This window comes from Netta rufina (assembly GCF_964035555.1).
Source record: "Netta rufina genome assembly, chromosome: 19".
NCBI lineage: Eukaryota > Metazoa > Chordata > Aves > Anseriformes > Anatidae > Netta > Netta rufina.
Window position 1 is genome coordinate 12827550 of NC_140143.1, and position 16260 is coordinate 12843809.

The 16260-nt window shown below is 42.2% G+C and overlaps 1 protein-coding gene across 5 annotated transcripts in view; it reads left to right on the top strand.

The window, feature by feature from the left end:
• Positions 1–16260, top strand: part of GAS7 (growth arrest specific 7) — a 108240-nt gene that overhangs the window by 68754 nt on the left and 23226 nt on the right. For all 5 annotated transcript variants that reach the window (XM_084298600.1, XM_084298602.1, XM_084298603.1 and 2 more), the window contains 3 exons: positions 5891–5980; positions 8008–8123; positions 15012–15086. In XM_084298600.1, the coding sequence (XP_084154726.1) occupies positions 5891–5980; positions 8008–8123; positions 15012–15086 (281 nt within the window). The remainder of the gene's footprint in view (positions 1–5890; positions 5981–8007; positions 8124–15011; positions 15087–16260) is intronic.

The following is a 16260-nucleotide window of genomic DNA, read 5'->3' on the forward strand; positions in this document are numbered from 1 at the left end:
AATGGTTTATTTAAAAGGAAATAATAAAGATAAATAAGAAAGTAATTGAGTTGCTCCAAGAAAGGAGAGGGAATAAGCATGCTTGTAGTTGTGAGCATTGCCAAGGTATAAAATACAAGACAACAAAAGGAATGTTATAATTTTAATGTTTAATTTTATATATTATGGTTAGCTGTTACTACAGGAAGGAGGCTGTTGTCTGCATTGTTACATACAGCTTGTTGATTTGTCCCTCGGTGAATATGATTCCCTGGGTTTCTGGTGACAGGAGCAAGGGTTTGGAAGGAGCATGCTTAGGTTTCCCCTTCTAAGTGCAGCGCAGGTCAGTCATTGCCACATAGCAACATTTTTCAGGAAAAAAACAGATACACTGTTGAGGATTCTTTTTATCAAAATCAGTTGTTAAACATAAGAAGATGTACTGTTAATTACAGTATTGAGAGTGGTATGTCATGAAGTGAATATAGGTTTGGGCAAATGTCCTGGGGAATCTGCTCATTTGCTGTAGGGTCCCCAGGTGGCTGTGATTGGGAATGTGTGTGAGAATGTATTCTTAGCCTCTTCCCTGTCAGGGTGAGAGGGGTAGGAGCAAACCACAAGCTGAATATCTTGGCTAGAGGGTTTGGACGAGACTTTTGGGTGGATTGCACTGTAATGCAAGAGCAACATAAAAGCAAGAGTGCCTGTGTTTCTGAAGTACTTGCTGCTTACAGGGTAAAGACTTAGGCTTTTCACGGTCATGTTTGTTGGCCTGTGTGCCATCTGGTAGCGTCTACAAAGCAATGAAGTGTTGTGTGTTATGTAAGGATCCCTGTGTGTGCCTTTCTCCAACAGAAGTCCAAAGCTTTTGAGTATAATGAATCAAAGAGGCCAAAACCAATCTAATTTTAACAGCTGTTTACTCTAAGCCATTGCCTGCATCAAGGAAGCATTGTTAAAAACAGCATTCTCATATGGACTGTAAAGCAATGTAAATTACCTCCCCCCTCCATGGAGGTTATGTTTGTTCTCCACTGCTCCAGCTAACTTTGGGATACTCTTGTTAGCAGAGTTTCAAGGCATGTCCTTGACTTGTTGAATGTTTTTTTCTTGGTCTGTAGCAGTGCTCAGGCAGAACCTCTTCCTGCAAAGAGGAGTTTGATCATTAACTTTGGAGTTCTCAATCTAGCAAACTCCACCTAAACACAAATCCTGTCATAGGTAAATTGCAAACATCAGGTAATGACACTTGCTCAGCAACTGTAGCCTCGCAGAGGAGTGGGACTTAGCTTCTGACTTTTTAGAAGTGCAAGTGCCTTCTCTACAGAGTGCAGTTTGGGAGTGTGACTTACTCTTGCTTCTGGAAATCCTGAAGACAGTTGTGGTCTGGAGTATTTCAACAAGATGAAGGATATGGTGATTTTGGTAAACAAATATTACCAACACTAAGAGTCTGTTTTCTCTGGAGAGGAAGCCCCTGATGGGTTGTATCATAGACTGTTATGAAACTGACATTTGCACAAATTGTTGATGCTCACTTAGAAAGCAGAAGTGCAGGTCTGTGGTTTGCATTGATTTTGCAGTGACTTTCAAAGTTCAGTCATTAGTTTTAGCCTGGATGGTTTGCTGTCTGCCTTCTGAAGAGGTAATCCTTTGGACAAGAATTACCTGTGAAAGCTGAGGTTCATGTAGCGGAGGTGAGGGAGAGTTAAATGGAAAAGGTAGAATGGGATACCATGTCCTGGGAGAATAGAGTTGTGTTTCATTTGAAGAAACTTTCTGAATGTAACTGATGACACAGTGATTTGGCATTAGGCAAAAGACCATCAATGGGACTGAGCTGGTAAACGAGTGTTTTTTTCATCTATCTTTTCTTTTAGAAACAAGGAAAGGAATATTTCAGAGAAAGGTTTGAGAGGGGAATGAAATGGGATGAGAGCTCATGGCCTTGTCCTGCTCAACGCCTGCCCAGTCATCCCTGTCCTGCTGAGATACATTGTGAAGTTTTAGAAATGTTTGGAAATTTAAGTCCAAGACTTCTTGTTTAAGTCTAGGAAAATCTGGCGATGAAAGGAAAGAAAGAGTCATAAGATTTCCTAGACAATTGCGTATTGTTTTAGTAATATTTCTAGATTTTTGAAAATTGTCATGCTTCCTCAGGGACTCTGTAGGAAACTGTAAGTTAACTTTACTGCACAAATAATCTTTTTTCTTTGCTTTTTTTTTTTTTTTTTTTTTTTTAGGATATCAAAAGCTTCTGTATTGTACTTCTTAAATTCTGACACCAGTTTCCTTTTGGATGTGGTACTAAACGTAACTGATGTTTTCCAGCCAATTCAGCATCATTTCGATATAGTTAAGTATAAACTTCTGAGCAGTGAAGAATGTTTAATTTATTAAGAAAACTTTGAATCGGAGTATGCTTTTTGAGAAAGACACTAATTTAACCCTACTTTCATCACCTGTTGATCTGTACTCACTATTTCTCTTCCTGCCGTGTACATGGAAGTAGTGCGGTGCATTCAGTCCATCTCAGTGGGACACCTTCACCTCTCCGAGTGTGGGAATTTCTGGTGATTTTATTTATTTATTCACATATCAGTAATGTAACAGTCTTAGTAAACAGCTTCCAAATGACACAGGTTTAATTTTTGTCAGGCATGTGACATTTTTAGCAGGAAATACGCATTTCCATTGCAGTTTCCTTTCTCAACTAGTGTTGTATATGCTTCTTGCCATCTGTCGCATCTGTGTCTTGATGTGCAGAGGGGTGATGCCCAGTCATCTGGTGAAGGATGCAAAATAAAATTAGGAGGTGCATTCCACACTGCTCCTTTTCATCTGTTGTGACAATGTTGTGCCTTAGAAATCTGCCTTGAAAGCATTATTGTCTTGATGGCAAGCATTGGTCCTTTGCCAGTTGAAATAAATGATCTTGGTCCACACAAAACTTCACTCAGTAGCGTATTTCCATGGGGGACATTCCTTGACATTCTCTGCAACTCCACCAGTAAGAGGATAATCTGGGAGATTGAAACCGGAATAGCTTCTTTCAACATTGCAGTATTGATGCTCATGACTGGAGATGTGAATTGTTGCCAGTGTCTCTAAAACCTCCAGACAATCTTTTCACCTCTTTTGCTTTCTCCTCCTGCCTATTTTTAACTTGAGGCACAACCTAAGTAACTGTAGCATGGCAACTGCTCTTAGGAGGTGGTACCTTGTCCTGGAGACCCACGAGGAGTGTTGTGTAAGCACATGCTGTAGCTGTGTGCAGGGCAGTGTTTCATGCACACTGTGTTTGTCACCAAAGTTTTATTCAGTGAGTGTGAGATGCAGTATCAAAGCCAGAGAGTGTTTAAACCTGTGCCTCCCATCCCATTGCTCAACATGGTTACATATAACATTTTTGTTGCTAGCAATATTTTACATTCTCTATCTTTGCTACTGGATGACCTACTGTTTTTCATACTTACACCAAGCAGTTCATCTCTGTAACAGAGAGCAGTTGTGTGTAGGTTTTGAGGTCATTTTATGTTTTAAGGCAAAATACATCATTTTATTTGAGAAATGGTCAGCAGGGAGGTATGCTAAGGTACAAGAGCAGCTTGTGATTAGCGATGTCATGGAACTTGGCAATCTGTGAAGTCAAGCAGAGACTTACTGTTGTCTGCAAAGTATTTTGTCATTGTGTATCTTTTTGGTACTGATCCAGGTTGGTGCTTGTTAGACACTGTCTGGAACTAGTGATTTGCTTAGGGTCTTTGGCTGTTATTTTTAAGACCTTTGTACTGATCTGTCTGAACTTCCTGATGGGGTGAGCGTTGCTGACCTCTCCTTGCAGGGTGTTGAACTAGTATATGCTGGCAGCCCCTTGCACCTGAACTTTCCAGTGCCCAAGATCTTCTCAGCAAACCTCTGCTTGGGCTGGCCACACACAGAGGAGAGTTGTAGGCTCTCTCTGTGGCTGGGCTTTTTCCAGGGGACAGTGGACTCTGCTTGCAGGCTTTTAGAACTGGTCCCTGAATGGAGAAGGGAAGGTAACTCAACCTACCTAACCAAAAAAACCAGGACAAGATAGGCTTGCAGTGCTGTCTTGAGATGACTGAACTGACAAGGAACAGGAAAATGTTAGCTGAGGCAGAAGGTTTATTCAGTAAAACATTCCTCAGAGGTAGGCTTAGTGCTGGAGGCTATGTGGTGACAAAGATAGTCATGCAGGTGCCTTTCACTGCACAATTTGCTCTGAACTGAGCCAGAGTTTTATGATCTGTGAAGCTTTGGATGACGGAGTGTGAAAGCTTTGGATGACGGAGTGTGAAAGAACTGAGTGTTTTCACCTGCTCCTATTGTCCAGGGTAGATGGATGTTGTGGAACATGTGGCCTGGGTCCTGAGCCTGCTTTGAAACAAGAATTAGTATGCTCTGTAAAGAATGAGTGACCCTTCTGAAGAAGGAGGTTGGAGAAAGATGCTGGATTGTGTACAGGACAGCCACTGAAACTTTGGTGGAGGCAAACAGTGGCAGAGTCAATGTGGATTTGCTGGAACCGTTTTGTATCAGCTAAAGGCATTGCTGCATTGATAAGGTATGGTGGATTTATACAGAGTCAGCTCTTCATAACAGGGTGCTGTGTCCTTTTTGATCCCCTTTGAATAGTCCAAAGGCAGATTCAAGACCTAGAAGCATTAGGTTTAGGTCTGCCTGCCCAAAATCCTTTCTTGGTTTTCCCTTGAATATTAAGTAATTCCCCTTCCACCCCCCAAAAAAACAAACAAACAAACAAAACACACACACACACACACACAAAAAAAAAAACCACAACACCCACAGCAAACAACAGACAGTTACATTTGTGATACTTTTCCATCCCTAATTTTGGTTAATTCTTTGATTAATATGCAAGTATCCTTAGTGTCCAGTGAACCTGATGGTACAGTAAGAGGGCCCAGCAGGAGTTTTACAGGAGCATTATGTACTGACAATGAGACCTGACTCTTGCTGGTGCTTCACTTGAAAAGGGCTTAGTTGCATCCAGAGTTTTCTGCAGTGTGTTCTGCCCTACCTGTCACGTTCTTCACTTACACTGTGCTTTTATCAGGCTACATTTTCTGCTGTGATAACTTAATGAGCACTTTTACATTTTTGTGCCTTTGTTTAATGTCTGCATGATGGGTTCTGTCCCAAAAATTGCTGTGTGCTTCTGTGCACTGAAGCTTAACTGATTTAAAAGTTTCTATTCCTTTCTCCAGGAGCACCACTTTTATCTGTAAAGGTTTCTGATACAGATTGGAGGGCTATGTGATGAAAAAACAACACATTTTTTGTAATCCCATAGGAAACTAACATAACCAAAATTGCTGATGAGATTCCACCAGGGAGGTGGAGTCACTGTCCGTGGGGGTGGTTAAGGGATGGTTGGACATGGTACTCAGGGATGTGATTTTGTGGCTGATATTGGTGGTAGGGAAATGGTTGGATCAGATCATCTTGGAGGTTTTTACTAACCTTAATAATTTCATGATTCTATGCTATGCCAGTAGCAGTGCCTTCAGTACTCTTCATTGTTTATGTTATTTCTTTTGTTCAGAGCATGTTCAGGGTGTATCAGGTATTTTTCCACAGCTTTGTAAGAGATCTAGGAGAACTTTGTGTATGGCACTTCTGAATCAGGAAGGTTTTCCTCTTATGAAACAAGTAGTTTGTCCTTTGAGCCAACGCTACTGCTTGCTCACAGGAGCTTTCTGGGAATACTTAGCTGCTGTTTCCATGCAACAACCAATTTTTCTTCACTGACATGTTCAGTGTAGTTTTTTTGATTGGTGTGCATGTATATAATCTTTCATTTGCATATTTTTCATCAGCTAAATTTTATTACCTTCTAACTCTCTTCTGCTTTCCTTTCTTACAGATAAACTGTGTGACTTTTCCGCACCCTGATGTAATGCCGGAGCAGCAGTTGCTGAAACCTTCCGAGTGGAGCTACTGTGATTATTTCTGGGTAAGTGGGCAGCCAGCTACATGCCATTTTGTCATTCTTGAGCTTCAGAAAAAGTGGAACAAATAGCTTGATTTGTGGTACAACGTGAAGGAGAATTTGGGCTGAACTGCAGCGTGCTAGGGCAGTGCAAAGGAGATTGAAGAAGCCAGTGAAGATCACATAGAAGCCATCTAACCAGACTCAGCCATGTGGACAGTTATTTGAAGAGTGTCCAGAAAGGCAGCATGGGCTGTCAGGAGATAATTTTGGTCAGGAAATGGGTAGTATGTACGACAAACCTACACATCTCAAAATACCTCAGCCAAAATTGCTGCGCAGCGGGGGGGGGTATGACAGACAGGGAATATTATTTCATTGTTTTCAGAGCACAACAGCTATGAATGCACATGGAGGCTAGAGGTATCCCATTTACAAATTTTATGCAAAATTTTGAAGCTCCCTCTAACAGGATGTTGTGGAGGCAGATGATAAATTATTTTTTTAAAGGATAAGATGTGTTGGGTTTATGTGCCAAGGTTTTGGTAGTGGGGGGGGACTGCAGGGCTGGCCTCTGTGAGAAGAGAGTAGAAGCTGCCCCCATGTTAGGTAAGAGCCAGTTCATGAACTTTTGTATGAATTTTGCATGTGTTTTCAGTTGTCAGTTACTGTAGTGTTTCCATTGTTTAAAAAAATCAGTTTCAATTTTAAAACAGTGTAGTTACAACTGCAGCAACATTCCCCTTGTAAGTGCTCAGTGTTGTGTGAGGCATGCACAGCAGATTATGACTAACGGCAATAACTTGCCAAAATACACTAACATGCTTTACAAATGGTCACGTAACCAAATCATTAAGTGCTTCTTCAGTTTCTTCCAGTCTTCTGATCCCAATAAGCAACAAAATTAGAAATGGCTTATAGGCTTATTTTTTGTGTGTCTTTCAGAAGACACCACCCTGCTTGGTTCTTTCCATTTAAGTTTGATAACTGCATCTTTGCTTTGTTTAGTTCAAATCCTGCCCTCAGTGGAACTTGAGTGAAAGTTGTCTTTCTTCTTTATCCTCCCACAGATCTGCTCCCAAGTCTTTCTTTTCAATCAGCCTTGTGATTCATGATCTGGCCATGACTGCCTTCCTTCAGTCTACTCCACTCTTCCAGTCTCAGGCTTGTAACACCCTGTTGCCCAGTGCCTGTTGTTGTGGCCATACATCCTAAAGTCTCACACTTTGATTAATGTGGCTTTTTTCTTGGTGCAAATATACAGTGCCCAAATGTATTGGAGCAAAAAATGTAATCCTCGCAGAAGTGTTCTAGGGGTCTGTTAGAAGAGGGTGGAAATGAAATTCTGAAATATGGAAAAACAGAGATAGGAGACAGTTAGTCCTTGCAGCAGTGCTGAAGTTGGTGGAGCAAGGAATTAAAAGGGCCATGTATGGGAAAAAAAAAAAAAACGGTGAAAGATGGGATGGACTGTGGTAAGCTATTGAACAAGTTAATGTTTTGCCTTGCTTTACAGCAAACCTGTGCAGACTCAGTGTTGTTTTTTTGTGTTTTGAGTGCAAATTGGCATAGAATTTTACAGTCTATTATAGGTAACTTAAGACTGCATTACCCCTGAATTGGGCAGCAGAATCCTCCCCTTTTCCGTGTCAGTTCCCTTGTACTGGCTTCAGAACCCATTTTTAATTTGCAGGATGTTGAGTTGTCAGGGCTTATACTTGCCAGAGCCAGCCCAGGAGAGTTAACAGGTATGAAAGGCCATGGGCAGAAGGGAAGGCACTGTGCTTCGGCCACAACAGCTTTAAAAACCTTTTTTTTTTAAGGGGAAATAAGAGGAGAGGGAAGGGGAAAGTATCGGAATATTCCTCTGAGAGGGACTGGGGTGTTCAGATGAGAATTTTTGTCACAGAAGGTCCTCTCTGCAAAAGGCTCTTCAGACACCACTGCTGCGTGCTCATACTCCTCAGAGAGAAATCACACTGCTACTGGGAAGTGTGTGTCTGTGCTTTTGATCCCCTTATCTTTTGTTTGAACTTCCTTTTTCCTTCCAGGCTGATAAGAAGGATTCACAAGGGAACAATACAGTGTCGGGATTTGAAATTCTTCTCCAAAAACAACTTAAAGGCAAACAAACACAGAAAGAAATGGCAGAGTTCGTTCGAGAAAGGTAATTAGCACTTTGTCATCAAAGTGACTATTTCTGGCAATATTTTTTTCATAATGTGGATATTCTTTATATACATCAATCACAGAGCTTAAACTGGTAAAACTGTAAAAGTTGTGCTACCGATTCATAAAGCACATAAAATGCTTCTCTAATATCTATCAACAAATTTATGGGCTGAGGCCAATTGTAAGAAGTTCAACAAGTCCAAGTGCCAGGTCCTGCACTTGGGACACAACAACCCCAAGCAGAGCTACAGGCTGGGAGATGAGTGGTTAGAAAGATGCCTGGCAGAGAAGGACCTGGGAGGATTGGTCGATAGTCGGCTGAATATGACCCAGCAGTGTGCTCAGGTGAGTCCAGAGAAGGGCAACAAAGCTGGTGAAAGGTCTGGAGAACAAGTCATATGAGGAGCGGCCGAGGGAGCTGGGGGGTTGTTCAGCCTGAAGAATAGGAGGCTCACGGGCGACCTTATCACTCTCTATAGGTACCTTTTAAGGAGGCTGTAGTGAGGTGGGGGTTGGTCTGTTCTCCCATGTGCCTGGTGATAGGATGAGGAGAAATGGGCTAAAGTTGTGCCAGGGGAGGTTTAGGTTGTATATTAGGAAAAACTTCTTTACCGAAAGGGTTGTTAGGCATTGGAATGGGCTGCCCAGGGAAGTGGTTGAGTCACCATCCCTGGAGGTCTTTAAAAGACGTTTAGATGTAGTGCTTAGTGATACGGTTTAGTGGAGGACTTGTTAGTGTTAGGTCAGAGGTTGGACTCTGTGATCTTGAAGATCTCTTCCAACCTAGGTGATTCTGTGGTTCTGTTAACACTCTGTGGTCTTCCCCAGCCCTCACTTGTGTCTCAGCTGTCTCAGTCATACTGCATATAGTCCTTCCATTTAGATGGAAGGAAACAAGAAAATTAAAGCTACAGAGTTGAGAGAAAACCAGGATATGGGAAAAACAGAGTAGAGGGAGTAGAGGTGGTATTTAGAAATAAAATATTTTGTCTAAAAAATAGAGAAGCACCAGTGATGAGTGGTGTTCCTCGGGGGTCAGTACTGGACACCGTTTAGCATCTTTGTAGGTGACATAACCAACATGATTAAGTGCACCCTCAGCATGTTTACCAATGACACCAATCTGTGTGGTACAGTTAACATCCTAGAGAGAAGGGTTGCCCTCCAGAAGGACCTGGACAAGATTGAGAGTTGGGCCTACACTAACTTCATGCAGTTCAACAAGGCCAAGTGCAAGATCCGGCACCTGGGTTGGGGCAATTCCAAGCACAAATACAGGCTGGGCGGAGAATGGACTGAGAGCAGCCCTGAGGAGAAGGATCTGGGGGTGTTGGTGGATGAGAAGCTCAACGTGAGCTGGCAACGTGTTCTTGCAGCCCAGAAAGTCAGCTATGTTTTGGGCTGCATAAAAAGCAGCATGGCCAGCAGGTCAAGGGAGATGATTTTGCCCCTCTAGTCTGCTATTGTAAGACCCTACCTGGCGTGCTGCATTCAGCTCTGGGGCTCCCAACATAAGAACATGAAGGTGTTGGATCAAGTCTAGAGGAAGGCCATGAAGATCAGGAGGAAGCCAGATAACCTCTCCTGTGAAGAGACGCTGAGGGAGTTTGAGCTGTTTAGCCTGGAAAAGAAATGGCTTCAGGGAGACCTACAAGAAAGCTGGGGAGGGACTCTGTCAGGGAGAGTAGTGATAGGAGAAGGGGCAATGGCCTTAAACTGTAAGAGGAAAGATTGAGTTTAGACGTTAGGAAGAAATTTTTGCTATGAGGGTGGTGAGGCACTGGAACAGGTTGCCCAGAGAAGCTGTGGATGTGCCATCCCTGGAAGTGCTCAAGGCCAGGCTGGATGGGACTTTGATCAACCTGGCCTAGTGGAAGGTGTCCCTGTCCAGGGCAGAGGGATTGGAACTATGTCATCTTTAAGGTTCCTTCCAACCCAAACAATTCTGCCAATTTGTTGACAGTGGAGCATAGACGCAGTTTTCTAGAAGATGTAAAGAAAACATCACTTGGAATTCAAGCTTGTTGTGGAGCTAAATTACATATACAGATATTTAGAGTGAACCCAGAATCATAACGTTAGATGTTACTAACAGAAAATGCCAGAATGGTATTAATGGTCCATTGCTCTGCTGACATAAATGCACTCAGCACCAAACAAGTAGTTGATAGATGCACAGTTCTGCCAGGTACTGGAGATAATATGACATCATTAGTTACAAGTAATGTCACTGACATTTGAAATAGCTTGTCATGTGTCTAGGCTAGTATAAATCATCTGTGGATGACTCTCAGAACGCAAGAACAGCCCACAGGGAAGAAATGGTGCTGAATCCCAAGAGAAGGGCAGAGCACATTAGTCTTGGAGGCAGTTACACCAGTTGAAGGGGCTGCTGTCCTCAGCTACTGATTCTCCACTGGTGCTTACTGCTGAGCTGGTATGGTCTTCCTGCTCTACTGCTGCAGTCACAGCATGGCTGTGCTGATGTAAATAGTGGTGGAAGCAATGAACAAGCCAAGAAACACATCCACATTGGATTTTGTGGGTCAGTCTGATTGGGCAGAACCTGTAGATAGTTGGTTTCATTTGGGGTTTTTCTTCCTTTCTCTCAGCTTTTTTTTAATAATAGGGAAAAAAAATTTAAAAAGGTGTTTTTTTTTTTTTTTGTTTTTTTTTTTAGTAATAGTGTGGCAGCTATACAAAATATAGCACAGGCAATAAAGACAGTCTGATATAGGAGGTGCAGAGTGCCCAGAATCCATGCTTGGTTCCTAATGTCTTTGTAAGACAGTTGCCTGTATAATCCCTGGAAAAAATGTGAGCAGTGGAAGCAGGTAGAAGGAAGGATCAGCTGTCAAAGGAACATAGACTTGCAAAGCTAGAAGATGGAAGAAAAAAAAAAAACAAGCAGAATCATGATAGGAATGGACAGGGAAAATTGGAGAAAAGGTGCTCTGAAGAAAGAAATATATAATGAAATTTGTTTTTGTCCACTTGCACTTTTTGAGCTGAGGTGTGTTTAGAAAGTGTAAAATACATAGCAGATTATTTAGCCACATGAAAAGAAACACAAGCATAATGTCTGTACTGAGTCTGATAATGGTCTGCGTAGTCCAGAGACGTTACTCTGTGCATGTACTCACTGGTTAGCAGGAAAAGAACATCAGAGTCTTTGTCCTTCCAACTTCTGAGTGGAATCCCCCAAAAAGTTTGGGGATTTTCACAGCCAGAGTTTACATCAGGTCTGCCTTGTTCACTAGGTATTTGTAAACCTATCTTCCACTGTTTGTCCAATCATTTTGAGTCTTGTTTTTGACCATGGTAATGTTTTATACCAAAGACTTTTGCAATGCATTTATATGCAAGAAAGAAATTCTGTTTTCTAATAATTTCATTGTTGCCTCACAATCTTGAGAAATAGGGTAAAAAGACTCATAGTCACTTTCTTCACACAAATGACAGTTGTTTAGATGTCTGTCAGGTATCCTCTTACCACCTCTTCTTTGTGTTCTCCATGTTGTCATAATGTATTTAGTTTCTTTCTTACGGTAGTCTCATCAGATCATCTTTGCCTCCCTTTGTAGCTCTCTAGATTTTCTTCATCCACTATAGAATAGAATGTCTGGAACTCCAACAATGTGTGTGTGAGCACACGATGTACTTAAAAAAAAAAAAAAAAAAAGTGCAACTGGAACTAATAAAGTTAAGACAATATGGATCAAACTGCACTTAGAAACTGATTCTTCTGACTACACAGGAGTGAAATTGTAGAAGTTTTTGAATAAGTTTGTGGAAACAAGAAACTTCATTTTTTTTCTGTGTGAAGCTAGAATAATTCATAGCAACTCTGTGACTTTCCAGAGACAGGATCACGGTGTTCAAGACTCCCTGTATATCTGTTGTGTTGGTGTTTCACAGTAATCACAATGCAGTGTTTCGAAGGTAGGCATTTTGGCCAAGTTCAGGAAGCATTTTTTTCCCTTTTTGAGGTATACTTTTGACTTGTTTTTATCTTCCGCTGAAGCTAAGTTGCTCAAGGTGTTTTTGCTACAAAAGGTGAAGGGACACCAGGCTGAGGGTCACTTTTGTCTGAGGTTGTTGAGCAGTAGCCTTTTTACTGTAATTTGAAGAACTATTGACTCCAACAACTTGTTCCTTCCTGCTTGTCAAGGCAGCCTGTCCTCTTAGTAGTGCCAAATGACAAATTTGTTTATGCCCTGAGACTTCAGTCCTTCATTCAGTTTAGTCACACAGTTAAGCCTTTTTTTTTCCCATAAATGAAATGTTGGTTGTGCTTGGGAGCATATTAAATAATATACATCTTGGGAGAATATTAAATAATCTACACTGCAGGTAGTTTATGTGCTTGTTGAGGATTTCTCATGCTCATGTGTCAGTACTAAGTAATTCCCTGGAGATTCAGAAGGTGCTTCCCAGTTTGCCCAAGAGTGAGATTGATGGGACTTCTGGAGGCTTTTGCTTCCCTTAGTAATGGGCTGTTGCCCCTTCCAGGCTCCACAGGGAATATTTCTTAGAAAGTGCCCACTTTTGCAGGGAGGTAGATGCCCTTCATCTCTTGTAGCTTTCCTCTGGCACATTGCAACTGTATTTATTGGTGTTGGTACAACAGATGCAGGAAGCAGCATTGGTGGGGTGGGGTGAGGGAGAGCTGCAGGCTGGAACAGGGCAGCTTGGGACCAGGCTTGGCGATCAACCAGCTTGGAAACAAGGTCATGCATAGGGGTTCTTTCAGTACCTAAAGGGTAGTACAAGAAAGCTGGAGAAGGACTGCTTACCAGGGAGTGTAGTGATAAAGGACAACAACAATGGCTTTAAACTAAAAGAGGGTAGAGATTTACATTAGATATTAGGAAGAAATTTTTTACAATGAGGGTGGTAAGGCACTGAAACAGGTTGCCCAGAGAAGCTGTTGATGCCACTTCCCTGGAAGTATATAAGGCCAGGTTGGATGGGGCTTCGAACAACCTGGTGTAGTAGAAGGTGTCCCTGCCTGTGGTTGCTGGGTTTGGAGCTTGATGATCTTCAGGGTCCCTTACGACCTAAACCATTGTATGTTTTGATGCAAAATTAGTGGATTTAGTTAGCTTGTTTGTTTTTTAAATGGATGTTTTCTTTTGTTAGGTGTTCTAAATGAATGTGAGAAAAGTACTGGCAGATAGTCATGTGGGTGAGGGGAGACAAGCAGTGTTGAGACTTGGTTAGTGTGTTGCTGCTGGCAGACCTGACTTGTTACGCTAGTTCTTCAGCCAGACCAAAGACCCATGGATGTTGACCAAGATTTGGGCAGTCAGTCATGGACAGAGACCATGAACCTCTGAGTGACAGAGGCAATTTCTGAGTCACGTTCTTGTAGATTTGGCCTTGAGCTGCTGGTTGGTTTTGTTCTCACAGGATGTGGAGAAAAAGACTCAGTGTGCTGGGTGAGGTCAGTAGTTCTGCTGTGCTGTAATGCTGCAGAGAGCAGGTAAATACCTTGGGCCTCAGCCAGCTGCATCTTGGGGTGACATTCAGACCATATTTTCATCATCCCAGAATATCAGACACATCTTAGCTGGCCAGAGGGACCCTTCTAGTCTGGAATGTATTACGTGTAGCAGTGTTTGTTCAACTAGCTACTGCAGAATGATATGCCAAAAATATCCAACCTTCTGTCTCCCTTTTCCTCTGTCTATTTGTAGCTCAGCACAGAATCAAGAACTGCTCCTGATTGGTTGTCACACTGCTCACTGTCAGAGATGCTAAACAGAGCAAACTTGTTTGAAAATCAGCAAAGCAGTTCTCACTATTTAGGAGAACCTTGCATATGTTTGACTCAGCAAAAATGTCAAGGGAGCTTGAATTGGGTTTCAAGCAAGGTGCACATCACCTCTGAACCAGTGGCTGTTCTTCCCCTCCTTGCTGTGCAATAAGCATTTACCCCCATTACCTCACTCAACATCTACTCTCATCTTCTCCCTGCAGCCAATCCCATAACAGTCATGTGCCAACAGCTACTGTCTTTGTCACCCCCACTGCTGGCAAGCTCAGCTCCTCTTACTGGAATGATGATGCTGAGTGAATGCAGAGAAGGACCAGGATCCTGATGCAGCTACGGTTGGGATAGTTAAAGGGCAGGGGCTGCAATCGTGCACGTAGTACGCAGAAGCCTCTGCCACGTCTTCACCAGCTTTGTCATCTGAAACAGGGAGAATGAAACATTCTGTGTTCTAGGGAAGGTGCAGCACCCAAGATTCAGGGATTATGGGAAACATGGAGTAGCCATTTATGTGCTGAATACTTGATGTAATGTGTCTGCTTGGTTTCCTTCTCTTTAATCAGGTAGAGTTGATCTCTATCCTTTCTGCTGGTGAATTTCTAAACATTTGTTCATCCTTACTCTCCCTAGGTCACATCTTTGTTCTTGTGGGAGACCAGCCTCCAGTGATTGAGTCTAGCCTGATTATCAGTGATGTGGCATTGCTCACATAAATTTTTTTGTGTAGCTGCGCTCCCTCACCTTTGCTTCAGTGATGTGTAACCTCATGTTTAGCAGCTCACTGAAACACATGCTTTGCAAGTGAGCCCAGTTTTGCAGACAGTCCGTGTTATACAACGGAAAAACTTTATCCTTGTTATTTGCACTCCAGAACTGTAGATTTTTCTCTTTTTATCATGTATGCTGTCCTGCATATATCTGCTCTTGCTGCTGTATATTTAGCATATGAAAGGGGGGAGAGAGGGATCCTGAGACTAGTGCTGAAGACTGCAAGGAAAATTCCTGTTACAAGATTCCTTGAAATGCAGAGATTTTCCTTAAATTATGTGTGGCAGTTTCTGTATTAATGCTTGCTTACTGCTGTCTTTGTATTTTCTTTCTGTGTAGGATAAAGATTGAGGAGGAATATGCTAAAAATCTGTCCAAACTGTCTCAGAATTCCTTGGCTGCTCAGGAAGAAGGGTAAGTTTGTCTCTGTGACTTTTGTAGAAGATGAGAATTTCTAACATAAGTCATTCCTCCCACACAGGAACATGCATTTTTGCTGAACTCTCTTATTCAGTAGAGGTTTATCTAGCTTAGCATCCCATTTGTGTTGGGGAAGACAGAATTGCTTTGGAGTATTTTTCTTCTGAAGATATTCATGGCAAATTTTTAGGAATACCTATATAGAACCTTGAATTTCCACTGGTGTGTTTAATGCTATCCTTGTTTAAACCAGCAGTAGTTCCTCTAGGTATTAGCATGTGTACATGCTAAATTAATTTGAATATGGAGGAATATATGTAATATATAAACATATATATACTGCTGAAAGCATGTTCACTGCAGAAAACGGAAGGATCAAAGAGGCCTTGGTGAGAAATACAGTGGGGTTTCTCTGGCACCAGTGCTTCTTTCAGTAACAAAGGCTGCAGAACAAACCACAGTATAACTTTGGAAGTTATAGATAGATAAAAGACAATGCACTTTGGCTGGATTGCAATTCTTTTGTAATAATGAAAAAAAGATAGTACTCTTGAAGGATTAAAATAGTTAGCTGTGTCTATTCCAATGTAAGCCCTCTAAGTACTGAAAGCCAAGGCTAGAAATAACTATGCTCACCCTAGTTCAGACACAGTGTGTTTCTTCTAGGAGTGAGGCTTCATGGCTTGTTTGCTCTACTTCCAATAGCCAAGGACAAAAAAGCACCGACTATGGCACTGACCGTGGTTTCTGTTCTTTCTCTTTTAGGGGCAGGTGTCAACCGGCTCCTAACAAAGCTAACACTGCTTTCTTCCACATCCTCCGTGTACTATCTACTACCCTCAACAGGAGAGAGGTGGAAGGCCTGAGAAAGCAGGAGAAGGGGAAGAAGAAGCAGGAGACAGGAGACGAAAAGAGAGAGGGAATGAGAACTGAAGTTTAAAAATGTTAAAGTAGGGAATTGAAGGGGGTGAGGAACAGAGCACCCCTGGCAGTGCTCCGAGCTCCCTTTAGGGAGCCAGGAACACTGCTTGGTGGTGCTTTACCTGGAAGGGTGGCAAGATGAGGGAACGGAAACAAGTCCTCCTGGAATTTCTTCTCTTGGTGCTGTGCTTGGTTAGGTCCAGAAAGAGAAGATCCTGGGAATTGGTGAGACACAGAAAGGGGAAAA